Source organism: Oncorhynchus mykiss, chromosome 21 (assembly GCF_057628025.1).
Source record: "Oncorhynchus mykiss isolate SJ-2025 chromosome 21, ASM5762802v1, whole genome shotgun sequence".
NCBI lineage: Eukaryota > Metazoa > Chordata > Actinopteri > Salmoniformes > Salmonidae > Oncorhynchus > Oncorhynchus mykiss.
The window spans coordinates 49,808,620-49,836,305 of NC_143042.1; the positions used below are offsets into that span (position 1 = coordinate 49,808,620).

Consider the following 27,686-nt stretch of genomic DNA (forward strand, 5'->3'; position numbering starts at 1 on the left):
GGTCAGGGAGCTGAGAGCTGATACCAGGGTTGCTGGGTTATGATATTTACTGCTGATGTAGGGGGAGTAGTGCTGGTCAGGGAGCTGAGAGCTGATACCAGGGTTGCTGGGTTATGATATTTACTGCTGATGTAGGGGGAGTAGTGCTGGTCAGGGAGTGAGAGCTGATACCAGGGTCGCTGGGTTATGATATTTACTGCTGATGTAGGGCGAGTAGTGCTGGTCAGGGAGTGAGAGCTGATACCAGGGTTGCTGGGTTATGATATTTACTGCTGATGTAGGGGGAGTAGTGCTGGTCAGGGAGCTGAGAGCTGATACCAGGGTTGCTGGGTTATGATATTTACTGCTGATGTAGGGGGAGTAGTGCTGGTCAGGGAGCTGAGAGCTGATACCAGGGTCGCTGGGTTATGATATTTACTGCTGATGTAGGGGAGTAGTGCTGGTCAGGGAGTGAGAGCTGATACCAGGGTCGCTGGGTTATGATATTTACTGCTGATGTAGAGGGGGTAGTGCTGGTCAGGGAGTGAGAGCTGATACCAGGGTCGCTGGGTTATGATATGATATTTACTGCTGATGTAGAGGGAGTAGTGCTGGTCAGGGAGTGAGAGCTGATACCAGGGTCGCTGGGTTATGATATTTACTGCTGATGTAGGGGGAGTAGTGCTGGTCAGGGAGTGAGAGCTGATACCAGGGTCGCTGGGTTATGATATTTACTGCTGATGTAGAGGGAGTAGTGCTGGTCAGGGAGTGAGAGCTGATACCAGGGTCGCTGGGTTATGATATTTACTGCTGATGTAGGGGGAGTAGTGCTGGTCAGGGAGCTGAGACCAGTGAGAGCTGAGACCAGGGCCGCTGGGTTCCCGCCCGTCTCTGTGGTGTACCTCCAGTCCTGTTCCAGTCAAGTGTCTTTACCTGGGAGTGTCAAACTCAATTTAGGCCACATTCACCCCCCCCCCACCCCCACCCCCCTCTTCTATTAACTCTATGCCCCTCCCCCGCTACCACTTTTGGTCAATTTACCTCATATACCCCACTCTCTCTTCCTCCCTCTGTTTTAATTTCCTACAATTCTACACGTTTGGCCAGAGTGTAAATCTGCAGTTTTGTAGCTAATTTTATACAATCCACACATTTAGTTATATTTTAAAAGCTAATTAAAGCGAAGATTAAAGGTACATTGAATGTGAAAAAGGCACTGGATCATGTTTCAGTTGATACTGTGACTAATTAAAATCAATTGATTTTCATGAATTCTTCCTTCAAAAAACTGTTTCTAAACTTTGACAAAACGCTCAGCTGGTGTCCCTGGCTTTGTCCAAACCTTTTGCTATAGTGATAGATGTTACGAGCCATCTGTTTGTTTGAGTAAGATAATATCTTTATGAGAATGTCTACTCCATTTTGCATACCCCTGTTTGGAAACAGAATATGAAAAACAAATTAAAAGCAATGAGTATCAGTTTAAGATGTATATAGGACCAAGCAGGGGAGATAGACACAGAAGGAGAGAGATCTGGAGAGAGCAAGATAGACGGAGCGAGACAGACTTTCCTACAAACAACCGGTGAGGCCATGTTAAAAATGTGTAATACAGTGCCTTGCGAAAGTATTCGGCCCCCTTGAACTTTGCGACCTTTTGCCACATTTCAGGCTTCAAACATAAAGATATAAAACTGTATTTTTTTGTGAAGAATCAACAACAAGTGGGACACAATCATGAAGTGGAACGACATTTATTGGATATTTCAAACTTTTTTAACAAATCAAAAACTGAAAAATTGGGCGTGCAAAATTATTCAGCCCCCTTAAGTTAATACTTTGTAGCGCCACCTTTTGCTGCGATTACAGCTGTAAGTCGCTTGGGGTATGTCTCTATCAGTTTTGCACATCGAGAGACTGACATTTTTTCCCATTCCTCCTTGCAAAACAGCTCGAGCTCAGTGAGGTTGGATGGAGAGCATTTGTGAACAGCAGTTTTCAGTTCTTTCCACAGATTCTCGATTGGATTCAGGTCTGGACTTTGACTTGGCCATTCTAACACCTGGATATGTTTATTTTTGAACCATTCCATTGTAGATTTTGCTTTATGTTTTGGATCATTGTCTTGTTGGAAGACAAATCTCTGTCCCAGTCTCAGGTCTTTTGCAGACTCCATCAGGTTTTCTTCCAGAATGGTCCTGTATTTGGCTCCATCCATCTTCCCATAAATTTTAACCATCTTCCCTGTCCCTGCTGAAGAAAAGCAGGCCCAAACCATAATGCTGCCACCACCATGTTTGACAGTGGGGATAGGGTGCTTAGGGTGATGAGCTGTGTTGCTTTTACGCCAAACATAACGTTTTGCATTGTTGCCAAAAAGTTCAATTTTGGTTTCATCTGACCATAGCACCTTCTTCCACATGTTTGGTGTGTCTCCCAGGTGGCTTGTGGCAAACTTTAAATGACACTTTTTATGGATATCTTTAAGAAATGGCTTTCTTCTTGCCACTCTTCCATAAAGGCCAGATTGTGCAATATACGACTGATTGTTGTCCTATGGACAGAGTGTGTATCAGTGTATTGACGCTGTTCCTGTCTTGTTCCATGTTTGTTCCTAATTAAATGATGACTCCCGGTACCTGCTTCTCAACTCCAGCGTCGGTCCTTACAGAAACAGGACAAATATAAGCCTTATCTCCTCATAGAGTCAAAGGGTTAAAGTGAAGATCGTCTCAGTATAGCAGGAAGGAATGGTAGTTGTAGATCTTCAGAATGACTAATACAGAGTGAAATATTGTGGGTCTCTGTGTGTGTGTTTCTCCAGATAAGGAACAAGCTGAAGGAGCAGGGGTTACCTGCAGACACCAAAGTGACATGGAAAAAGCAGCCTGATGGGAAGGTCTTCCACAAGGAGGAAGAGGGGTCTCCCAAGAAAGAAGAGGAGGAGAAGAAGATGAAGAGGATGAGGACAGAGAGAGAACTCTAGTTATGTAAAATGTTCTCCTTACAGTTCTCTTTTTATTTACATTAATTATCTGTACTGGTCATATTTAATATTGTTCAATCATAGATTTGTAACGGCTTTCGTTGGTGGATGGAGAGGTGGACCAAGGTGCAGCGTGGTAAGTGGTCATATACGAGAAAAAAAAACGACAAACGAACAGTCCTGAAAGGTGAAACAAAACACTAAACAGGAAACATACAAAGCAATCTACAGTCAGGGCGTGAAAATATTGAATTTTGTTTTATTGTATATTAGTATTGTTTTATCATAGGATGTGATTTTAAGTTACAAATCTTTAACATTGTTCATTGTTTGAATCTCTTTTGTTAGTTTATATATTAGAACCTAGTTTCAACTGTAGACTTGATGGTTCATTTGGAATATGAATAAATAACATGGTGAGAGATGCTCTTTTTCCTCAGTCATTATAGACAGTATTCAGACTTGAGATCTGATCACTGGAATTTCTGTAGATTGACATCAATGAATGATTCAGGTGAAAGTCCCAGTTGTAAGCACAGATCTCATGTCAGATTACCATCCTGGAAGTTCATTTAGATTTCAAGAAATAATCTGTCATTCATCAACAAGGTTTTATGTGAATTACACATTTTTTATGACCAAATAAAGGTTTACATTGGTGTGTTTGTTACATTTGGTTCATATTTCATGTATATGTTAGTCATTAATACCCATCACAACCACCAAACAGGTGTCAACTGTAACCATGACCTGCTGACCAATGATTTGCATTTGAAAAAGACTGAAGTTTTGCATTAATTCACAGTCAATGAAAGGGGAGAGAGAGAGAGTGCAGAACACCCAATGACAGAGGGGAGGGAGGGCAGAACACCTAATGACAGAGGAGAGGGAGGTCAGAGCACCCAATGACAGAGGAGAGGGAGAGCAGAGCACCCAATAACAGAGGAGAGGGAAGTCAGAGAACCCAACGCTGGAGGTGTTTATCTAGACATTTTCAAAACATCAGGACCACCTGCTCTCTCCATGACAGTTAACAGTCATTCACCAGTCAGCAGATATCAATCCAATTGATCATGAGGGATGAGATGCAACGAGCTATTTGGAGAAGAGATCCACTACCAGCCAACTTGACACAACTGTGGGAAGCATTGGTGTTGACTTGGGCCAGCATCCCTGTGGAACGCTTTTGACACCTTGTAGAGTTCATGCCTCGATGAATTGAGGCTCGATTGAGGCTGTTTTGAGGGCAACTGTAGGTGTTCCTAATGTTTTGTGCGCTCAGTGTACATTTTTACCATAGCAACACAATCATTTCCTGAATAACATTCAAATATAAACAGGGTGAAAAAAAACAATGTGTCTTAAAAAAACAAATTTTCAGAGAGTGAGAGCTGAGACCAGTGAGAGCTTATACCAGTGAGAGCTGAGACCAGGTCCATTGGGTTCCTGTCTGTCTCTGTGTGGTACCTCCAGCCCTGTTCATGACTGTACCTGGGAGTGTCACTGTCAAATAAGGCCTCACTCACTCACCTGAACAATACTAGATATCACTCAACCCTTTTCTGTACAATGAAGCAATTTCTGGGTAATAGACTAGAGTGGAGGAGTGTGTTATCTCCTTTGAATCAAGAGCAACATCACATGCAAATGTAACTGTTTCCTTCTCTAGTTCTGTCCAACCCCTTATCCAGTGAGATGCATGTCACGTCACAGTTTTGTTTTAACTTGAGATGAATAACAAATTCAAGCAAATGAGGAACAGTGTAAGGTTTAAATATGGATAAACATGGGATAACATGCACACAGTAGGAGAGACAGAGAGAGAGAAAGGGGAGAGAGTAATATAGCGAGAGAGAGATAGACAGAGAGTAAGAGATTTCTACAAACAGGTGAGGCCTTTTTTGGGTTGTGAAATCATTTTGTAATTCTAACATATTTTATTGTAGATAAATGCTTATATTATTTATAAGATACTGTTTTTATTACCATTTTTGAAGTTTCCATTGTAGAATAATCAACCATGTGTTCTAACCCTTGTTGGCTCACTGGAAATGTTATGTTGAGGTTTTTCATCCCTACCCACTTCCAATACTTTAGAAACCTAACCTAACAATCACTGATTGTTCCTGTCTCTGAACAGGTGATAACCCTCTATGTGGGGAGCATTATCTCCACCTGTCCTGCCACGTCATATCAGTAAAGAAGGAGAAAGACAGTTTGTGTTGGTGAAGTGTTGCAACCTTGAAGTGCATTCATTTTAATCATATATCCTTTGAATTTCACAGTGATGGAAACGTTGTTGTATCTCACCCTGCTAATCTCAGGTCAGTTTATTGTATCTCACCCTGCTAATCTCAGGTCAGTTTATTGTATCTCACCCTGCTAATCTCAGGTTAGTTTACTGTATCTCACCCTGCTAATCTCAGGTCAGTTTTCTGTGTGTGTGTCCCAGCGATACGTCCTTGCTAATCAGCTCCATATTATCCCATTGGCCCAGTGTTGCCCAGTGTTGGCAGCTCATATCTGATGAGGACAGAGTTCACTGTTCCTGAAATAAGCCCACTCTTTGGATCGGCTGTCTGTTTTGGGCCCATTTGGTCCACAAAATGATCTTGATGATCACCTTATTGCATTTTATCAGTTAAATCTCTTATGTATAGGTATTTATTCATATATCATTTATTTAGTACAAGTTAAATCAAATATTGCTAAATCATTTAATACATTTTTATATTTATGAGCCCTATTTTCTGTTAGGTGTTTTTACATATGTTGGGGTGGCAGGTGGCCTAGTGGGAATACCCATGCAGGGAATGTGCGGTCATGTATGATGGGTGTGTGTTTATGGATGTCGTTGGTGTGTGTTTGTGTGTTTGCACACCATGGTGTACTGTACTGTATGTTAACAGATCCATAGATAGTGTGGTTGGGGTTGAGGAGATGCTGGAGAAAATATCCCTCATTAATCATTATTCTGTTAACAGGGTTCTACACACCTTCCTCATGTCTTCATCAGTATCACCTCATTAGCAACAATATGAACTGGACGGATGCCAAGAGTTACTGTAGAGCACATTACACTGATCTGGCTACAGTAGATGACATGGAGGACCAGAACAGGCTGATTACCAGTGTCAGTTTTGATGATTCGTTCTGGATCGGACTGAAGAAGGGAGACTCAATGAAGTGGCACTGGTCTCTGGCAGACAGACGTTTCTACAGAGAGGGGGAGACTGAGTTCAGAAACTGGGACACTGGGACGCCCCAAAATGGTAACTGTGCTTTTATGAGTACAGCTGGTCTGTGGAACAACACCTCCTGTGATGACCAGCATCACTTCCTCTGTTATGATGGTGAGTGTTTACATACTAATGATGAAGCCTGTTCTAAGTGCTGGAGCTGCCATTGACTTGAAACATAGACCCATGATAGCTTTAAGTTGTTAATCAGTTATTGATCTGTTATCAAATCAATGACATGTACTATAGATGATCAGTAGATGATGTTTCATTGGATATTTATATTGATTATTACATTTGACTTTTGCAGGAAAACAAGGAACCAACCAAACATACGTCTTAATTCAGGAGAACAAGGCCTGGATAGATGCTCAGAGTTACTGCAGACAGAATCACACAGACCTGGTCAGTGTGAGGAACCAGACTGAGAACACAGAGATAGAGAATAAGATATCACTGAGTGGACTTCCTGTGTGGATCGGTCTGTTTCTAGACTCCTGGAGATGGTCAGACCAGAGTGACTCCTCATTCAGAAACTGGTTGCCAGGATGGCCTTCAACAGATCAGGGATACAACTGCACTCTGGTGGATTCTAATCATTATTATGATCATTATTATTACTGGTATCATTCTAAATGGATAAATCATCCCTGTGGCCTCAACTATCCTTTCATCTGCTATGGTAAGTTACAACATTCTCCTCCTGGTCTTAATAATATAATGATGACAAGATAATTCTAATTCCCCCATGATTCACTACTGTCATTGTGGGATTGTATTATCTTGTAGGTCCAGCTGTGGAGACCACTGAGAAACCTCAACTGAAGAGACATGTGGTGAGAATGAAGATGACCCCAAAGGATCAACATCTGAACATCAGCGACCCTGCTGTTCAGGAAACCATCTTACAAGATGTGAGTTTCCCCCTGTTCATGAAGAACCACTCAGTAATGATGCAAACTCTACAGATCACCTCTATGATCTCCTCATAGATTCAAAGGTTTGAAGTCAAGAATGTCTCTGCAAAGCAGGAAGGAATTGTAGTTGTAGATCTTTAGAATTACTATTAGAAAGAGAAATATTGTGGGTCTCTGTGTGTCTTTGTGTTTCTCCAGATAAGGAACAAGCTGAAGGAGCAGGGGTTACCTGCAGACACTAAAGTGACATGGAAAAAGCAGCCTGATGGGAAGGTCTTCCACAAGGAGGAAGAGGGGTCTCCCAAGAAAGAAGAGGAGGAGAAGAAGATGAAGAGGATTATGACAAAGAGAGAACTCTAGTTATGTAAAATGTTCTCCTTTAATTTCTCTTTTTTAGTTATATTAATTCTCTGTACTGGGATGTATTTTTTCACCCTAAATAAATGTGTTTTATTAAATAAATTGTTTAAGTGTAAACATCAATAGTGTTTTATCATGAGATGTTTTTATTGATAATTTTCTTGACTTGGTTGTTTTATTACAGGGTTTGTTCTCAAGATAGACATTTCACACATCATGTCTGTAAATTAGTTATTTGTAGTTATGTTGATATACAGGGCTGTGAAAAAGTATTTGTCTCCTTTCTAATTTTCTCAACTTTTACATATTTAAGATGAAGAATGTTATCAGATCTTCAAAGAAAACAGAATATTAGATGAAGGGAACCTGAGTGAACAAGTAACACAACAATTACATACTTATTTCATTTATTTCATAAACAATGTTATGTAACTGTAAGGGTTTTCCTGTGGTGAAGGAGAGGCGGACCAAAACGCAGCGTGGTTATATTGATTCATGTTTAATAAAAAAGGATAAACACGAACACTACAAAACAATAAACGTGGAAAACCAAAAACAGCCCTATCTGGTGCAAAACACAGAGACAGGAACAATCACCCACAAACACACAGTGAAACCCAGGCTACCCAAGTATGATTCTCAATCAGAGACAACTAATGACACCTGCCTCTGATTGAGAACCATACTAGGCCGAAACATAGAAATACCCAAATCATAGAAAAACAAACATAGACTGCCCACCCCAACTCACACCCTGACCATACTAAATAACGACAAAACAAAGGAAATAAAGGTCAGAACGTGACAGTAACACCCAATGATCATGTGTTAAAAAGTAAACTCAGGGACATTTGTGGGTTTTCAATCATGAACTGCTCATTACAAGTCCTGCCACAACATCTCAAATGGGATCATTAGGTCTGGACATTGACGAGGTCATTCCAAAACTACAAATGTGTTGCTTTTGAACATTTTCATGTTGACTTGATTGTGTGTTTTGGATCATTGTCTTGCTGATACTTGATACTGAGCAGAACTCATGGTTCCTTCTACTAACGTTTTGGACTAGATGGGTCCCATTGTCTCTGCTGAAAACCAAACACTGCATTCCTCAGTAATTTGATTTGATTTGATAAAACACTTCATATCAATTGTCAAGCATGGTGGTGGTAGTGTGATGGTTTGAGGATGCTTTGCTGAGTTACAGCAGTTCTGCATGGAAGAGTGGGCCAAAATTCGGGGCGCAGGCATAGGACGCACTGGGCTGCGCAGACGCACCGGCGACACAGTGCGCAGAGCCGGCGCAGGATATCCTGGGCCGTAGAGACGTACTGGCGGCCAGATGCTCTGAGCCGGCACCCTCCGACCTGGCTGGAGCGTGCCTGCTCCGTTGCTGTGACTCCTGGTAGCAAAGTCACTCCTCCTTCGCTGCTTCAGCCTGTTTCCATGGCAGGATCTTGTCCCATGCCATAACCTCCTCCCATGTCCAAGATGTCCTCCATTCTCTCTTTTCCCGGGCCCTTGATCTCTGCTGCTCATGGCCACGCTGCTTGGTCCTTTGGTGGTGGGTAGTTCTGTCACGGGCATCATAAGAAGAAGACCAAGGTACAGCGTGGTGAGTATACATTTTCCTTTTATTTAAAATGTCGCCAACAAAACAAAAAACGAAGATACAACCGTGAGGCTTAACTTCGGCTATACTGCCTCTAACAAAGTAAACTAACCACACTGAAAGGAGGGAAAAAGGGCTACCTAAGTATGATTCCCAATCAGAGACAATGATAGACAGCTGTCCCTGATTGAGAAACATACCCGGCCAAAACATAGAAATTAAGAAACATAGAAAACAAAACATAGAATGCCCACCCCACATCACACCCTGACCTAACCCAATAGGTTATAGCTAGATGGAGAGGAAGTGTGAGCGAGAGTTGGAAGGGACCATTCTGGTTTCCCCCCTCATTCAAGACACAACATCCCTTTCCACATGAAATGTGGAGTGAAAAGTTTTATTAGAAATAAAACGGCTCTCTAAGGTCAGGGCGTGACAGCTTTCAATGCCAGGATTGTTGGTTTGTTTCCCCTGAGGCCGCCAATATGGAAAATGTATGCTTGACTACTTTTGGATGAAAGGTTATATTATATTTTATATTATTGTCTGCAGTGAATTTGGGAAAGTATTCAGACCCCTTGACTTTTTCCACAACAGTTTTTTTCCCCTCATCAATCTACACACAATACCCCATAATGACAAAGAATAAACAGGTTCTTAAATTTCTATGCAAATGTTTTACAAATAAAAAAGGAAATATTAGATTTACATAAGTATTCGGACACTTTATTCAGTACTTTGTTGAAGCACCCTTAGCAGTGATTACAGCCTCGAGTCTTCTTGGAATTGACGCTACAAGCTTGGCAAACCTGGGGAGATTCTCCCATTAATCTCTGCAGATCCTCTAAAATCTCTGTCAGGTTGAACGGAAGCGTCGCTGCACAAATATTTCAAGTCTCTCCATAGATGTTTGATCGGTTTGAAGTCCGGCATCTGGCTGGGCCACTCTAGGACATTCAGAGACTTGTCCCGAAGCCACTCCTGCATTGTCTTGGCTGTCTGCTTAGACCTGTTGGAAGGTGAACTTTCGCCCCAGTCTGACGTCTTGAGCGCTCTGGAGCAGGTTTTCATTAAGGATCTCTCTGTACTTTTCTCGGCCCATCTTTCCCTCGATCCTGACTAGTCTCTCACAGTCCCTGCCATTGAAAAACATCCCCACAGCATGATGCTGCCACAACCATGCTTCACCCGTTGTTATGGTGCCAGGTTTCCTCCGGGCGTGACGGTTGGCATTCAAGCCAAAGAGCTCAATCTTGGTTTCATTTGACCAGAGAATATTTTTTCTCATTGTCTGAGAGTCTTCATCTGCCTTTTGGCAAACTTCAAGCATGCTGTCATGTGCCTTTTACAGAGGAGTGGCTTCCGTCTGGCCACTCTACCGCATTGGCCTGATTGGTGGAGTCCTGCTGAGATGGTTGTCCTTCTGGAATTTTCTCCCATTTCCATAGAGGAACCCTAGAGCTCTGTCAGAGTAACCATCGGGTTCTTGGTCACCTCACTAACCAAGGCCCTTCTCCCCCGATTGCTCAGTTTTGCCCGGCGGCCAGCTCTAGGAAGTGTCTTGGTGGTTCTAATTTTCTTCCATGAGGCCACAGTGTTCTTGGGGACCTTTAACCTCTCTAGGGTATGTGGGACGGTAGCGTTCCACCTGTCAACAGCCAGTGAAACTGCAGGGCGCCAAATTCAAAACAACAGAAATACCATAACTAAAATTCCTCAAACATACATGTATTTTACACGATTTTCAAGATACACTTTTTGTAAATCCAGCCACAGTGTCCGATTTCAAAAAGGCTTTACGACGAAAACAAACCAAGCGATTATGTTAGGTCAGAGCCAAGTCACAGAAAAACACAGCCATTTTTCCAGCCAAAGAGATGAGTCACAAAAAGCAGAAATATAGATCAAATGAATCACTAACCTTTGATGATCTTCATCAGATGACACTCATAGGACTTCATTATACCCAATACATGTATGTTTTGTTCGGTAAAGTTCATATTTATATCCAAAAATCTGAGTTTACTTTGGCGCATTGTGTTCAGTAGTTCCAAAACATGATTTTGCAGAGAGCCACAGAAATTCACAAAAATACTCAAAATAAACATTGATAAACGATACAAGTGTTATTCACAGAATTAAAGACATATTTCTCCTAAATGCAACCGCTGTGTCAGATTTCAAAAAAACTTTAAGGAAAAAGCAAACCAAGCAATAATCTGAGTACGGTGCTCAGACGACAAATCAAGCCAAATTGATATCCGCCATGTTGGAGTCAACATTAGTCAGAAATAGCATAAAAAATATTCACTTACCTTTGATGATCTTCATCAGAATGCACTCCCAGGAATCCCAGTTCCACAATAAATGTTTTTTTTTTTTGATAATGTTCATCATTTGTGTCCAAATAGCTACTTTTGTTAGCACGTTTTGTAAACAAATCCAAAGTCACGAAGTGCGTTCACTAGAAGCAGACAAAATGTCCAAAAGTTCCATTACAGTCCGTAGAAACATGTCAAACGATGTATGGAATCAATCTTTAGAATGTTTTAAACATAAATCTTCAACAATGTTCCAACCGGAGCATTCCTTTGTCTTCAGAAATGCAATGGAATGCAGGTCGCTCTCACGTGAACGCGCGAGACTGAGCTTGTGGCTGCTGGCAGACACCTGACTCATTCCCCTCTCATTCGGCCACACTTCACAGTTGAAGCATCAAACAAGTTTCTAAAGACTGTTGACATCTAGTGGAAGCCTTAGGAAGTGCAACATGACCCCATAGACACTGTGTATTCGATTGGGCAAGATTCGAAAAACTACAAACCTCAGATTTCCCACTTCCTGATGGATTGTGTCTCAGGTTTTTGCCTGCCATATGAGTTCTGTTATACTTACAGTCATCATTCAAATAGTTTTAGAAACGTCAGAGTGTTTTCTATCCAAATCTACTAATTATATGCATATTCTAGCTTTCATGGCAGAGTACCAGGCAGTTTAATTTGGGCACGCTTTTCTTCCAAAATTGCCAATGCTGCACCCTACCCTAGAGAAGTTACATGCTGCATAAATATTTTAGTACCCTTTCCCAGATCAGATCTGTGCCTCGAGATTATCCAGTCTCAGGGCTCTACGGATTATTCCTTCAACCCAATGACCTGTTATTTTGCTCTGACATGCATTGTCAACTGCTGTACCTTATATAGACAGGTGTGTGCCTTTCCAAATAATGTCCAATCAATTGAGTTTACCACAGTTGAACTCCAATCAAGAACTGTAGTAGAAACATCAAGGATGGTCAATTGAAACAGGATTGACCTGAGCTCAGTTTCGAGTCATATAGCAAAGGGTCTGAATATAAATAAATCATTTGTAAATAAGGTATTCTTTAAATATTTTGTTTTTGCTTTGACACTAAGAGGTTTTGTGAGTCGATTGATAAGGATTATAGAAAAACAATTTTAGAATGAGGATGTAACATAACAAAATGTGGAAAAAGTGAATATGTCTTAATTATTTTCCCGAATGCTGAACATAAATTAATTAGGCCCTAATCTATGGATTTCACATGACAGGGAATACAGACATGCCACTGTTAGTCACAGATAACTGTTAGTCACAGATAACTGTTAGTCACAGACAACTATTAGTCACAGACAACTGTTAGTCACAGACAACTGTTAGTCACAGACAACTATTAGTCACAGACAACTGTTAGTCACAGATAACTGTTAGTCACAGACAACTGTTAGTCACAGACAACTGTTAGTCACAGATAACTGTTAGTCACAGATAACTGTTAGTCACAGATAACTGTTAGTCACAGACAACTATTAGTCACAGACAACTGTTAGTCACAGATAACTGTTAGTCACAGATAACTGTTAGTCACAGACAACTGTTAGTCACAGACAACTATTAGTCACAGACAACTGTTAGTCACAGACAACTATTAGTCACAGATAACTGTTAGTCACAGATAACTGTTAGTCACAGACAACTATTAGTCACAGACAACTGTTAGTCACAGACAACTATTAGTCACAGACAACTGTTAGTCACAGATAACTGTTAGTCACAGATATCTGTTAGTCACAGACAACTGTTAGTCACAGACAACTATTAGTCACAGAGAACTGTTAGTCACAGATAACTGTTAGTCACAGATAACTGTTAGTCACAGACAACTATTAGTCACAGACAACTGTTAGTCACAGACTACTAATAGTCACAGATAACTGTTAGTCACAGATAACTGTTAGTCACAGACAACTATTAGTCACAGATAACTGTTAGTCACAGATAACTGTTAGTCACAGATAACTGTTAGTCACAGATAACTGTTAGTCACAGACAACTGTTAGTCACAGATAACTGTTAGTCACAGATAACTGTTAGTCACAGACAACTGTTAGTCACAGATTACTGTTAGTCACAGATAACTGTTAGTCACAGATTGTCCTTAGGACCTAGTCACATTATTTGTATGCACTCATTATGCCTGTCCATACCATAACCCTACGTCCACCATTGGGCACTCTGTTCACAACGTTGCAAACCACTAGTCCATACCACACACTACCTAGTGTCTGTGGTTGTGAGGCCGGTTGGACGTACTGCTAAAATCTCTAAAACGATGTTGGAGGCAGCTTATGGTAGATAAAGTAACATTAAATTCTATGGTAACAGCTCTGGTGGACATTCCTGAAATGAGCATGTCAATTGCACGCTCCTTCAAAACTTGAGCAGAGGGCAGAGCACCCAATGACAGAGGAGAGGGAGGGCAGAGCACCCAATGAAAGAGGAGAGGGAGGGCGGAGCACCCAATGACAGAGGAGAGGGAGGGCAGAGCACCCAATGAAAGAGGAGAGGGAGTGCAGAGCACCCAATGACAGAGGAGAGGGAGTTCACAGCACCCAATAACAGAGGAGAGGGAGTTCACAGCACCCAATGACAGAGGAGAGGGAGTTCACAGCACCCAATGACAGAGGAGAGGGAGTTCACAGCACCCAATGACAGAGGAGAGGGAGGGCAGAGCACCCAATGCTGGAGGTATTTATCTAGACACTGAGTGTACAAGACATCAGGACCACCTGCTCTCTCCATGACAGTTAACAGTCATTTACCAGTCACCAGATATCAATCCAATTGATCATGAGGGATTAGATGGAACGATCTATTTCGAGTAGAAATCCACTTCCAGCCTACTTGACCACAACTGTGGGAAGTATTGGTGTTGACTTGGACCATTGTCCTTCTGGAACTCTTGATACCTTGTAATACTCTCAATTCATGCCTCACTGACCTGAACAATTCTTGAAATTACTCAACCCTTTTTTTAGGAGTTGGGTCCTTTTTGGAACAATGAGGCAATTTCTGGGCAATATGTCTATCTAGAGGACTGGGTTATCTCCTTTGGATCAACAGAACCATCACATGAACATGTTCTGTATAGCCTCTAACTGTTTCCTTCCCTGGGTCTGTCCAACCCAGTGGGATAAATGTCACATCACAGTTTTGTTTGTTTAGAGATTAATAACAAATTCAAGCAAATGAGGAGCAGTGTAAGGTTTAAATAGGGACAAACATGTGATGACAGACACACAGTAGGAGAGACAGAGAGAAAGGGGAGAGAGTTGGATAGCGAGAGAGAGATAGAGAGAGACAGAGCGAGAGTAAGAGAGTTTTCTTCAAACAACAGGTGAGGCCATTTGTGATTGTAGATATTTCATTTTTCATACATATTTCATTGTAGAGAAATGTGTATAATATTTATAAGATACTTTTTAAATTCCTAGTTTTGAAGGTTCCAGTGTAGAATAATCCACCATGTGTTCTTACTCTCTGGAAATGTTATGTTGAGGTTTTTCATCCCTACCCACTTCCAATACTTTAGAAACCTAACCTAAGAACCACTGATTGTTCCTGTCTCTGAACAGGTGATAACCCTCTATGTGGGGAGTATTATCTCCACCTGTCCTGTCACGTCATATCAGTAAAGAAGGAGAAAGACAGTTTGTGTTGGTAAAGTGTTGAAATGTTGAGGTGCATTCATGGAAATGTTACTGTATCTCAGGTCAGTTTACTGTGTGTGTGTCCCAGCAAACATGCCCACATTGGGCTGATACTTTCTTGCTAATCAGCTCCATATTATCCCATTGGCCCAGTGTTGCCCAGTATTGGCAGCTCATATCTGGTGAGGACAGACTTCACTGTTCCTGCAATAAGCCCACTCTTTGGATCGGCTGTCCGTATTGGGCCCATTTGGTCCCTAAAATTAAGTTGATGACCACCTTATTGCATTTTATCAGTTAAATCTCTTTTGTATAGGTATTTTTACATTTTTATCATTTTATTAGTACAAGTTAAATCACATATTGCTAAAGTAATGAATAAACTGTAATATTTATGAGCCCTAATGTCTGTTAGGTGTTTTCACATATTTTGGGGTGGCAGGTGGCCTAGTGGGAATACCCACGCAGGGAATGTGCGGTCATGTATGATGGGTGTGTGTGATGATGGCTGCAGGTGTGTGTGTTTATGGATGTCGTTGGTGTGTGTGTGTTTGCACACCATGGTGTACTGTACAGTATGTTAACAGATCAATAGATAGTGTGGTTGGGGTTGAGAAGTTGCTGGAGAAAATATCCCTCATTAATCATTATTCTGTTAACAGGGTTCTACACACCTTCCTCATGCCTTCATCAGTATCACCTCATTAGCAACAATACGAACTGGACTGATGCCCAGAGTTACTGCAGAGCACATTACACTGATCTGGCTACAGTAGATGACATGGAGGACCTGAACAGTCCCAGCGCACCGGAGACACAGTGCGCAGAGCCGGCGCAGGATACCTTGGGCCAAAACAACACACCGGAGACCAAGCACGCTGAGCTGCCACAATCTGCCCTGGCTGGATGCCCACTCTCACGTGGCACTTGCAGAGGGCTGGCATACAGCGCACCGGGGTATGAGCGCGCCCTGGAGACACTGTGCGCTTTACCGCATAACACCTGACCAGTCCCACGCTGCTTCCGGTAAGCACAGGGTGTTGCCTCAGGTCTATAGCCTGACTCCGCCAATCTCCCTGTGTGCACCCCCCACATTTTTTGGCGGGGGCTGCCTCTTGTGCCTGCTTCGCTGACTTGCTTCATATCTCAGCCTCTCAGCTTTAGCTGCCTCCAGTTCCTCTTTCGGACAGCGATATTCCCCAGCCTGCCTCCAGGGTGCTTTCCCGTCCAGGATTTCCTCCAAAGTCCACGAATCCTGAACCCTCTGCTCCTCCATACCACGCTGCTTGGTCCGCTTGTGGTGGGTAGTTCGGTAACGGTTGTCTGATGAAGAAGGATTGGACCAAAGCACAGCGTGGTAAGTTCTACTTGTGTGATGGTGGCTAACACATCTGATTGGCTATCTGATTGGTATTGCGTCTGTTCCTGTTTTTATGTTTCTTCTGTACATGTCATTTCCTGATCTCCAGTCAAACCACAAAGCAACTCTCAAAGCACTAAGGAATCCCCTTCAATTCCAATAGTGACATCATTTAGGTGATTTAGGGCCCTGAGCAGTGACCCCATGAGAACCTGCTCATCTCACTCCTACCTGCCTCTCAACCTCCCCATGTTCAGCAACAGACTTGTAAAAACCACAAACAAAGGGATGGAGAATTTGAGGCGATGCTATTGATATAGCTTTTATAGTCATTCTTTACAACATAGTGTTTTTTTCAAAAGGAATTGAACGTAGAAAGTAGAACTTTCTCTCTCTCTCTATCTCTCCATATGCTTTATTCTCCTTCAATCTGTATGCAAACTATTTTGACCTCAATGGAAGAGATCGTGGTAATAGAAACCTGACAGGACCTATTTTACATCACAGACAGCGATGCTCACCACTAAAGGGACTGTTAGCCTAACAACAACAACAACAGACAGAGTTCAGGCTTTTTGTTATGTGTAGCAAAAGAGGCACACGGACACACACTTGTATTGCTATCCTTGTGGGGACCAAACAATTGATTCCCATCCAAAATCCTATTCTCCCTAAATATTAACAGTAACCCTAAACCTAATAATAACCTCTAAACTGAACCCCAAACACATAACCCTAAAACTATACCTAACCGTAACTTCTATCCCTAAACCTACCGTAACCCCTAACCCTAACATTAATCCTAACCCTAAACCTACCGTAATCCCTAACCCTAACCTTAATCCTAATCCTAAACCTACCGTAACCCCTAACCCTAACATTAATCCTAACCCTAACCTTAATCCTAACCCTAAACCTACCGTAACCCCTAACCCTAACCCTAACCCTAAAATTTACTGTAACCCCTAACCCTAACATTAATCCTAACCCTAACCTTAATCCTAACCCTAACTCCTAAACCTACCGTAACCCCTAACCCTAACCTTAATCCTAACCCTAACCTGAATCCTAACCCTAACTCGTAAACCTACCGTAACCCCTAACCCTAAACTTAATCCTAACCCTAACCCTAACCATTAACCTTAATCCTAACCCCTAAACCTAACTGTAATCCCTAACCTAAATCCTAACCATAATTGTAACCCTTACCCCATATTTTACCCATCCCATATTTTGTGGGGATGGGCAAAATGTCCGAATGATCCATGTTTAGCTATCCTTGTGAGAGATTCTTGTTCCCTACAAGGATAGTTTAGCAAAAAAAACACAAACACACAGAACTGGACTGGACTGAAACAAAATGAATGAGTGATAGAGTGTAGCACTAGTAAAGTGACAGAAACAAACACGGGCAAGGTGAGAGAAAGATGTCATGTCTTTCTGAGAGAGATGGAGAGGGAGAAAAAGAGAGAGGGGGAGAACACAGAGGGATGAAGAGGGTCCTAAATGAAGAGGGATGGAGAGGGAGAAAAAGAGAGAGGGGGAGAACACAGAGAGAGGAACAGATGAAGAGTGTGAAAGGGATGGAGAGGGTCCTAAATAAAGAGGGATGAAGAGGGTCCTAAATATAGAGGGATGAAGAGGGTCCTAAATACAGAGGGATGAAGAGAGTGTGAAAGGGAATGAGATACAGTCCCTCTTGCTGCTGGTGAGTCTCTGATCCACCTCTACGCAGACGACACCATTCTGTATACTTCTGGCCCTTCTTTGGACACTGTGTTAACAACCCTCCAGGCGAGCTTCAATGCCATACAACTCTCCTTCCATGACCTCGAACTGCTCTTAAATACAAATAAAACTAAATGCATGCTCTTCAACCGATCGCTGCTGTCACGATCGTCGTAAGGAGCGGACCAAAATGCAGCGTGGTATGTGTTCATGATGGTTTTTTAATTAAAGAAAGCACTGAACACTGAATACAAACTATACAAAACAATAAACGAATAACGACCGTGTAGCTATAATGAGAACTGTGCTGACACAAACAACGAACATAGACAATCACCCACAACCCACAATGACAAAACAGGCTACCTAAATACGGCTACCAATTAGAGACAACGACTAACACCTGCATCTGATTGAGAACCATATCAGGCCAAACACAGAAACAGACAAACTAGACATCCAACATAGAATGCCCACTCAGATCACACCCTGACCAAACAAAACATAGAAACACAAAGCAAACTATGGTCAGGGTGTGACAGCTGCCTGCACCTGCCCGCCTGTCCAACATCACTACTCTGGACTTAGAATATGTGGACAACTACAAATACCTGTTTCTGAACTTTGACAAAACGCTCAGCTGGTGTCCCTGGCTATGTCCAACCCTGTTGCCATAGTGATAGATGTTACGTGCCATCTGTTTGTTTGACTAAGATAATAACTTCATGAGAATGTCTACTCCTTTTTGCATACCCCTATTTGGAAACAAAGAATATGAAAAACAAATTCAAATCAATGGGTATCAGTTTAAGATGTATATAGGGCCAAGCAACGGAGATAGACACAGAAGGAGAGAGAGATCTGGAGAGAGCAAGATAGACGGAGCGAGACAGAGTTTCCTACAAACAACAGGTTAGGCCATGTTTAAAATGTATAATATTTTTAGCATTAATGTAGAGAAATGAATGTAACCCAGTTTTTTTTCAATCATTCTGGTTACATTTCAGATGTAATTGGTACCTTTTGAAATCTCTTGGAACACAACTCTAAACTGAGTGTAGGAGTCTCTGATCACATCTTTAGCCATATTTCCTTTGAATTTCACACTGATGGAAACTTCTTTGTACCTCATCCTCCTAATCTCAGGTCAGTTAGATGTGAGTGTGTTTGTACGTGTGTGTGTGACACGTGTGTGTGTGTGACACGTGTGTGTTTGCTTGCACAATTTGGTGTACCACGTGTAAAGATGCATAGATGATTGTGGTTGCTGGATAAAATGTCTGTCATGAATCATTATTCTCTTCGCAGGGTTCTACACACCTTCCTCGTGTCTTATTTGTCAGTATCACGTCATAAACATAGAAAAGACCTGGACTGATGCCCAGAGTTACTGCAGAGAGAAATACACTGACCTGGCTACAGTAGATGACATGGAGGACCTGAACAGGCTGATTACCAGTGCCAATGACTATAAATTCTGGTACTGGATTGGACTGAAGAAGGGAGACTCAATGAAGTGGCACTGGTCTCTGGCAGACAGACGTTTCTACAGAGAGGGGGAGACTGAGTTCAGAAACTGGGACACTGGGACACCCCAAAATGGCAACTGTGTTTTTATGAGTACAGCTGGGTTGTGGAACAACGCCTCCTGTGATGACCAGCATCACTTCATCTGTTATGATGGTGAGTGTTTACATACTAATGATGAAGCCTGTTCTAAGTGCTGGGGCTGCCATTGAGTTGAAACATAGACTCATGATAGCTTTAATAAATCCTCTTACGTATTGTGGTTCCTGTACAGGAACCAAAGTCAGCGGAAATTTCAGAGCGCCACTCGTAGTACTCGATAAAACTCTAACTTTCATTAAAACACACATGCAAGGTACTCAATTAAAGCTACACTCGTTGTGAATCTAGCCAACATGTCAGATTTGTAAAATGCTTTTCGGCGAAAGCATGAGAAGCTATTATCTGATAGCATGCACCCCTCAAAATACCTGAACGAGACCTAAACAAAAGATTTTGCGGTAGCCGGCGCTACACAAAACGCAGAAATAAAATATAAAACATTCATTACCTTTGACAAGCTTCTTTGTTGGCACTCCTATATGTCCCATAAACATCACAATTGGGTCTTTTTCCCGATTAAATCCGTCAAAGTATGCCCAAAATGTCCATTTCTGAAGGCCGTCTGATCCAAGGAAAATTCAACTTTACAAGACGCAACGACACTTTTTAAAATTAAAAAAGTTGCCTATAAACTTTTACAAATCACTTCAAACTACTTTTGTAAACCAACTTTAGGTATTAATAAACGCTAATAATCGATCAAATTGATCACGGGGCGATCTGTATTCGATAACAGCAAGTCTTGAAATCATCGTCCATTTTTTTCACTTTCATAATTTCCTGGGTGCACCCCAAGACAGGAAGTGCCTATACATCATCCCACCAAGGATAAACTTGCAATGAAATGCCAGTATTGGCGACATCGGGTGGAAGCTGTAGGCGTTGTAAACGGAACTCATCTATTTTCTATCGCCTTAGACAATTCAAAGACTGGCGGATGAATATTTATTTTGTGTTTTTGGTGAACAGTTTTCCCTGGGATTTTTACTCCTGAACACGTTCTGTTATAGCCACAGACATGATTTAACCAGTTTTAGAAACTTCAGAGTGTGTTCTATACACACATACTTATCATATGCATATACTATATTCCTGGAATGAGTAGCTGGACGTTGAAATGTTGCGCGATTTTTAACAGAAAGTTGCAAAAAGCTGCCAGAATTCGCATCATCCGTAACAGGTTTTAAGTTGTTAATCAGTTATTGATCTGTTATCAAATCAATCAGAACATTTACTATAGAGGATAATTAGATGATGTTTCATTGAATATTTGTATTGATTATTACATTTTGCTTTTGCAGGAAAACAAGGCACCAACCTAACATACGTCTTACTTCAGGAGAACAAGACCTGGATAGATGCTCAGAGTTACTGCAGACAGTATCACACAGACCTGGTCAGTGTGAGAAACCAGACTGAGAACACAGAGATAAATAAGAAGATAACACTGAGGGGACTTCCTGTGTGGATCGGTCTGTTTCTAGACTCCTGGAGATGGTCAGACCAGAGTGACTCCTCATTCAGAAACTGGTTGCCAGGATGGCTTTCAACAGAACAGACATACAACTGCACTCTGGTGCATTCTAATCCTTCTTCTTCAAATCACGCTAAAATGAGAAATTATCCCTCTGATGACACCTTTCCTTTCATCTGCTCCGGTAAGTTACCGTTTTCTCCTCCTGATCTACCTGATACTATGATGACAGGAGAACTCTAATGTTGCCCCCGTGATTCACTACTGTCATTGTGGGATTTTATTCTCTTCTTGGCATAGCTGTGGAGAACACAACGACTACAGCGACCACAACTATCCCCCTGCCCACGACCACGACAACCCCCCTGCCCACAACCACGACTACCCCCCTGCCCACGACCACGACTACCCCCATGCCCACGACCACGACTACCCCCCTGCCCACGACCACGACTACCCCCCTGCCCACGACCACGACTGCCCCCATGCCCACGACCACGACTACCCCCCTGCCCACGACCACGACTACCCTGATGCCCACGACCACAACTACCCCCCTGCCCACGACCACGACTAACCCGATGCCCACAACCATGACTACCCCGATGCCCACAACCACGACTACCTCCCTGCCTACGACTACCCCCTTGCCCACGACCACGACTACCCCCCTGCCCACGACCACGACTACCCCGATGCCCACGACCACGACTACTCCCCTGCCCACGACTACCCCCCTGCCCACGACAACGACTACCCCCCTGCCCACGACCACGACTACCCCCATGCCCACAACCATGACTATCCCCCTGCCCACAACCAAGACTACCCCCATGCCCACAACCATGACTACCCCCCTGCCCACGACCAAGAAAGCTCAACTGAAGAGACAGGTGGTGAGAGTGAAGATGACCCCAAAGGATCAAAATCTGAACCTCAGAGATCTTGCTGTTCAGGACGCCATCTTACAAGAGGTCAGTTTCCCCCTGTTCATGAAGAACCAACTCTTGTGGATGTTGTGGATGACCTCCTCTCTGGTCTGGGTCCTAGTCTGTTGTGAATGACCTCCTCTCTAATTTGGGTCTTAGTCTGGTGTGGATGATGTTTTATCCTGGCTGTGACCCCACTCTCCGAAGGTGTCTCAGGGAGAGTGGAATTAGCAAAAACACATTTCCAATTCACGCACTTGTACATGTGTGAAATTGTCACGCCTGCTCCTGCTCTTCCCCTCTGGCGCATGTGGGTCGCCAGTATCCCCAGCATTACGCACACCTGCCTTCCTCCGTCACGAGCAATCAGCGATTATTGGACTCACATGGACTTAATCACCTCTGTCATCTCCCCTATATCTGTCTGTTCCCCTGCTCTGTTCCCTGCTTCAGCATTGATTGTCGTCTGTCTTTGTGTACCAGTGTGCTGACGCTGTACCAGTCTTGTTCCATGTTTACTCCTAATTAAATGTTGACTCCCGGTACCTGCTTCCCGATTCCAGCGTCGGACTTTACAGAATGCTGAAACCCCCAAATGAAGCATCTCTGAGTGCTGGCTTTCTGGTTAGTGGTGACGTCGTGTCCGGGGGCCGCCACCGATGGAACCGGGGGTGCCTAAGCCAGTTTGTCTGGCTGTCACGCCGAAGCTGGCTCTAGCGGTTCCTTGCCCCGGTTGGCTCGGAAGGCGCCAATCCCACGTCAGGCCTCAGTCGGATCGTCAGGTTTTTCACCCAACCGGCTCTTCAGGCTGGTACGCCTTCTCCGGATCATTGACTTCCCACACCTCAGCGGTATCGACAGGCCTTCCTGCCTCAGCCAGATTGTCAGGCTCCTATGCATCAGCCGGCTAACCAGACTCTCACGCCTCTGCCGGTTCGTCAGGATATCACATCCAGCCGGCTTGTACCGTGCCCGTGCCTCGGCCAGCCCGTCAGGCTCCCCCAGGCACTGTCACGCCTTCTCCCACTCTTACCTCCTGGCGCTCGAGGGCGCCAGGCTCCCCAGCATTACGCACTCCTGCCACCGTCATTACGCATACCTGCCTTTCCTCGTCAGGCGCATCAGCAATTATTGGACTCACCTGGACTTATGTCAACTCTGTCATTACCTCCCCTATACAGAGGGGCAAAACAATATTTAGTCAGCCACCAATTGTGCAAGTTCTCCCACTTAAAAAGATGAGAGAGGCCTGTAATTTCCATCATAGGTACACTTCAACTATGACAGATTTTTAATGAATTTATTTGCAAATTATGGTGGAAAATAAGTATTTGGTCAATAACAAAAGTTTATCTCAATACTTTGTTATATACCCTTTGTTGGCAATGACAGAGGTCAAATGTTTTCTGTAAGTCTTCACAAGGTTTTCACACACTATTGCTGGTATTTTGGCCCATTCCTCCATGCAGATCTCCTCTACTAGAGCAGTGATGTTTTGGGGCTGTTGCTGGGCAACACAGACTTTCAACTCCCTCCAAAGATTTTCTATGGGGTTGAGATCTGGAGATTGGCTAGGCCACTCCAGGACCTTGAAATGCTTCTTATGAAGCCCCTCCTTCGTTGCCCGGGCGGTGTGTTTGGGAACATTGTCATGTTGAAAGACCCAGCCACGTTTCATCTTCAATGCCCTTGCTGATGGAAGGAGGTTTTCACTCAAAATCTCACGATACACGGCCAAAATCTCACGATATGGATCAGTCGTCCTGGTCCCTTTGCAGAAAAACATTTCCTAATAATTGCTCCCACAGTTGATTTCTTCAAATCAAGCTGCTTACCTATTGCAGATTCAGTCTTCCCAGCCTGGTGCAGGTCTACAATTTTGTTTCTGGTGTCCTTTGATAGCTCTTTGGTCTTGGCCATAGTGGAGTTTGGAGTGTGATAATCCTTCTTCTTCAAATCACGCTAAAATGAGAAATTAGGTTGCGGACAGGTGTCTTTTATACTGATAACAAGTTCAAACAGGTGCCATTAATACAGGTAACGAGTGGAGGACAGAGGAGCCTCTTAAAGAAGGAGTTACAGGTCTGTGAGAGCCAGAAATCTTGATTGTTTGTAGGTGACCAAATACTTATTTTCCACCATAATTTGCAAATAAATTCATAAAAAAATTCCTACAATGTGATTTTCTGGATTTTTTTTCTCATTTTGTCTGTCTTATTTGAAGTGTACCTATGATGAAAATTACATATCTCTCTCATCTTTTTAAGTGAGAGAACTTGCACAATTGGTGGCTGACTAAATACTTTTTTGCCCCACTGTATCTGTCTGTTCCCCTGCTCTGTTCCCTGCTTCAGCATTGATTTTCGTCTGTCTTTGTGTACCAGTGTGTTGACTCTGTTCCTGTCTTGTTCCATGTTTGTTCCTAATTAAATGTTGACTCCCGGTACCTGCTTCTCAACTCCAGCGTCGGTCCTTACAGAAACAGGACAAATATAAGCCTTATCTCCTCATAGAGTCAAAGGGTTAAAGTGAAGAACATCTCAGTATAGCAGGAATGAATAGTAGTTGTAGATCTTCACAATGACTATTACAAAGTGAAATATTGTGGGTCTCTGTATGAGTGTGTCTCTCCAGATAAGAGACAAGCTGAAGGAGCAGGGGTTACCTGCAGACACCAAAGTGACATGGAAAAAGCAGCCTGATGGGAAGGTCTTCCACAAGGAGGAAGAGGGGTCTCCCAAGAAAGAAGAGGAGGAGAAGAAGACGAAGAGGATGAAGAAGAGGATGATGACAAAAAGAGAACTCTAGTTATGTCACATGTTCTCCCTACATTTCTCATTTTATTAACATGAATTATCTGTACTGGTCTAGATTTTCTCAGTTTAAAACAGGTATTAATCTGAGATACAGTAATCATTTGATCATATATTTAATATTGTTTTACCATACATGATATTGTTTTATCATATATTAATACTGTTTTATAATAAATGTAATATTGTTTTATCATATAGTAATATTGTTTTATAATAAATGTAATATTGTTTTATCATATATTAATATTGTTTTATAATAAATGTAATATTGTTTTATCATATATTAATATTGTTTTACAATAAATGTAATATTGTTTTATCATATATTAATATTGTTTTATAATAAATGTAATATTGTTTTATCATATATTAATATTGTTTTATCATATATTAATATTGTTTTATCATATATTAATATTGTTTTATCAAAGGATGTGATATTACATTACAAATCTTTAACATTGTTCATTGTTTGAATCTCTTTTGTTAGTTTATATATTAGAACCTAGTTTCAACTGTAGACTTGATGGTTCATTTGGAAAATGAATAAATAACATGATGTGTGATAGTGAGAGATGCTCTTTATCCTCAGTCATTATAGACAGAATTCAGACTTGAGATCTGATCACTGGAATTTCTGTAGATTGACATCAATGAATGATTCAGGTGAAAGTCCCAGTTGCAAGCACAGATCTCATGTCAGATTACCATCCTAACAGCTCTGTATTTCCTTACTGTAAATTAATTTAGATTTCAATAAATAATCTCTCATTTATCAACAAGGTTTTATATGAATTAAACTATACATTTTTTTTATGACCAAATAAAAGTATGTATGAGTGTAGGGTGTGTTTGTTTTGTTACTCATTAAGACCCATCACAACCAGCAAACAAATGTCTGCTGTAACCATGATCTGCTGACCAATGGTTTGCATTTGGAAAAGACAGAAGCTTTGCATGAATTCACTCTAAATGTCAGAGGAGAAAGAGTGCAGAACACCCAATGACAGGTGAGAGGGAGTGGAGAATTGTAAAATGGAGCCGACACAGAGTTCTTGGGAAACTTTGCAGTATTTTTTATTTTTAATGTATTATTTCTTACATTTTTAGACAAGAAAATGTTATGTCTTACAGCCGGGAAGAACTATTGGATATCAGAGCGACTGTAACTCACCAGCACTACCAGCATTACGACCAGGAATACAACTTTTCCGAAGTGGATCCCTTGTTCGCACAACCCAGGGAAATTGAACTGATTCCAGAGACCGACCAAAAACAACACTGGCTAAGGAGTGTTACTCGGAGTGGTTTTTTAGTCCGACTTAGGAGACGACACACCACCCACCCCTTCCGAGTATATTACTCGCTAATGTTTAGTCCTTGCATAATAAAGTTGACGAGCTCAGGGCAAGAGTTTCCTTTCAGCAAGATATCAGAGATTGTAACATACTTTTTTCACGGAAACATGTCTCTCTCAGGATATACTGTCCGAGTCTGTCCAGCAATCTGGATTCTCAGTTCATCGCTCCGACAGATGAGGGCTCTGGGAGAGTAGTGCCAGGAAAATAACCTCTCACTCAAAGTCAACAAAACAAAAGGAGATAATCGTGGATTTCAGGAAACAGCAGAGGGAGCACCCCCTATCCACATCGACTAGACCTCGGATTAACATCTGCTAAACAAGTGTAAGTGACCAATAAAAATGTGATTTGATTTGAGAGCACCAAATGACAGAGGAGAGGGAGTGCAGAATACTCAATGACAGAGGAGAGGGAGGGCAGAGCACCCAATGAAAGAGGAGAGGGAGGGCAGAGAACCCAATGACAGAGGGGAGGGAGGTCAGAGCACCCAATGAAAGAGGAGAGGGAGGGCAGAGAACCCAATGACAGAGGGGAGGGAGGTCAGAGCACCCAATGACAGAAGAGAGGGAGGTCAGAGCACCCAATGACAGAGGGGAGGGAGGTCAGAGCACCCAATGACAGAAGAGAGGGAGGGCAGAGCACCCAATGACAGAGGGGAGGGAGGTCAGAGCACCCAATGAAAGAGGAGAGAGAGGGCTGAACACCCAATGCTGGAGTAGTTTATGCTGATGTACACAATGAGTGGACAAAACAGTAAGACCACCTGTTGTTTCCATGACAGTTAACAGTCATTCACCAGTCACCAGATATCAATCCAATTGATGATGAGGGAAGAGATGGAATGAGCAATTTCGAGTACAGATCCATTACCAGCCAACTTGACCACAACTGTGGGAAGTATTGGTGTTGACTTGGACCATCGTCCTTCTGGAACTCTCTTGATACCTTGTATCACTCTCAATTCAGGCCTCACTGACCTGAACAATTCTTGAAATTACACAACCATTTGATTTTTAGGACTTGGGTCCTTTTCGGTACAATGAGGCAATTTCTGGGCAATATGTCTATCTAGAGGACTGGGTTATCTCCTTTGGATCAACAGAACCATCACATGAACATGTTCTGTATAGCCTCTAACTGTTTCCTTCCCTGGCTCTGTCCAACCCCTTTTCTTGTGGGATGAATGTCACATCACAGTTTTGTTTGTTTAGAGATGAATAACAAATTCAAGCAAATGAGGAGCCGTGTAAGGTTTAAATAGGGACAAACATGTGATGACAGACAC

At 42.4% G+C, this 27,686-nt stretch overlaps 2 protein-coding genes across 3 annotated transcripts; both read left to right on the forward strand.

Moving 5' to 3' along the window:
- Positions 1-1,477: 1,477 nt before the first annotated feature.
- LOC149973267 (macrophage mannose receptor 1-like) lies at positions 1,478-25,159 on the forward strand. 2 transcript variants are annotated; one of them, XM_090214892.1, is made up of 6 exons: positions 18,990-19,104; positions 19,200-19,338; positions 19,501-19,875; positions 21,123-21,485; positions 22,151-22,269; positions 24,859-25,159. In XM_090214892.1, the coding sequence occupies exons 2-6, from the start codon at positions 19,302-19,304 to the stop codon at positions 25,030-25,032; spliced, it is 1,068 nt and encodes a 355-aa protein (XP_090071018.1). In that variant the 5' UTR covers positions 18,990-19,104; positions 19,200-19,301; the 3' UTR covers positions 25,033-25,159. The 2 variants fall into 2 exon arrangements, with proteins under 2 accessions (XP_090071017.1, XP_090071018.1); XM_090214891.1 differs by lacking the exons at positions 18,990-19,104; positions 22,151-22,269; positions 24,859-25,159 and adding an exon at positions 1,478-1,564 and having other exon boundaries at positions 21,123-21,597.
- Positions 4,764-7,604, forward strand: LOC110500897 (putative C-type lectin domain family 20 member A). Its single transcript, XM_036958261.2, has 6 exons — positions 4,764-4,854; positions 5,251-5,289; positions 5,950-6,318; positions 6,515-6,886; positions 6,994-7,118; positions 7,320-7,604. Exons 2-6 carry the CDS (start codon positions 5,253-5,255, stop codon positions 7,479-7,481), a joined length of 1,065 nt encoding a protein of 354 aa, XP_036814156.2. The 5' UTR covers positions 4,764-4,854; positions 5,251-5,252; the 3' UTR covers positions 7,482-7,604.
- Positions 25,160-27,686: the final 2,527 nt, after the last annotated feature.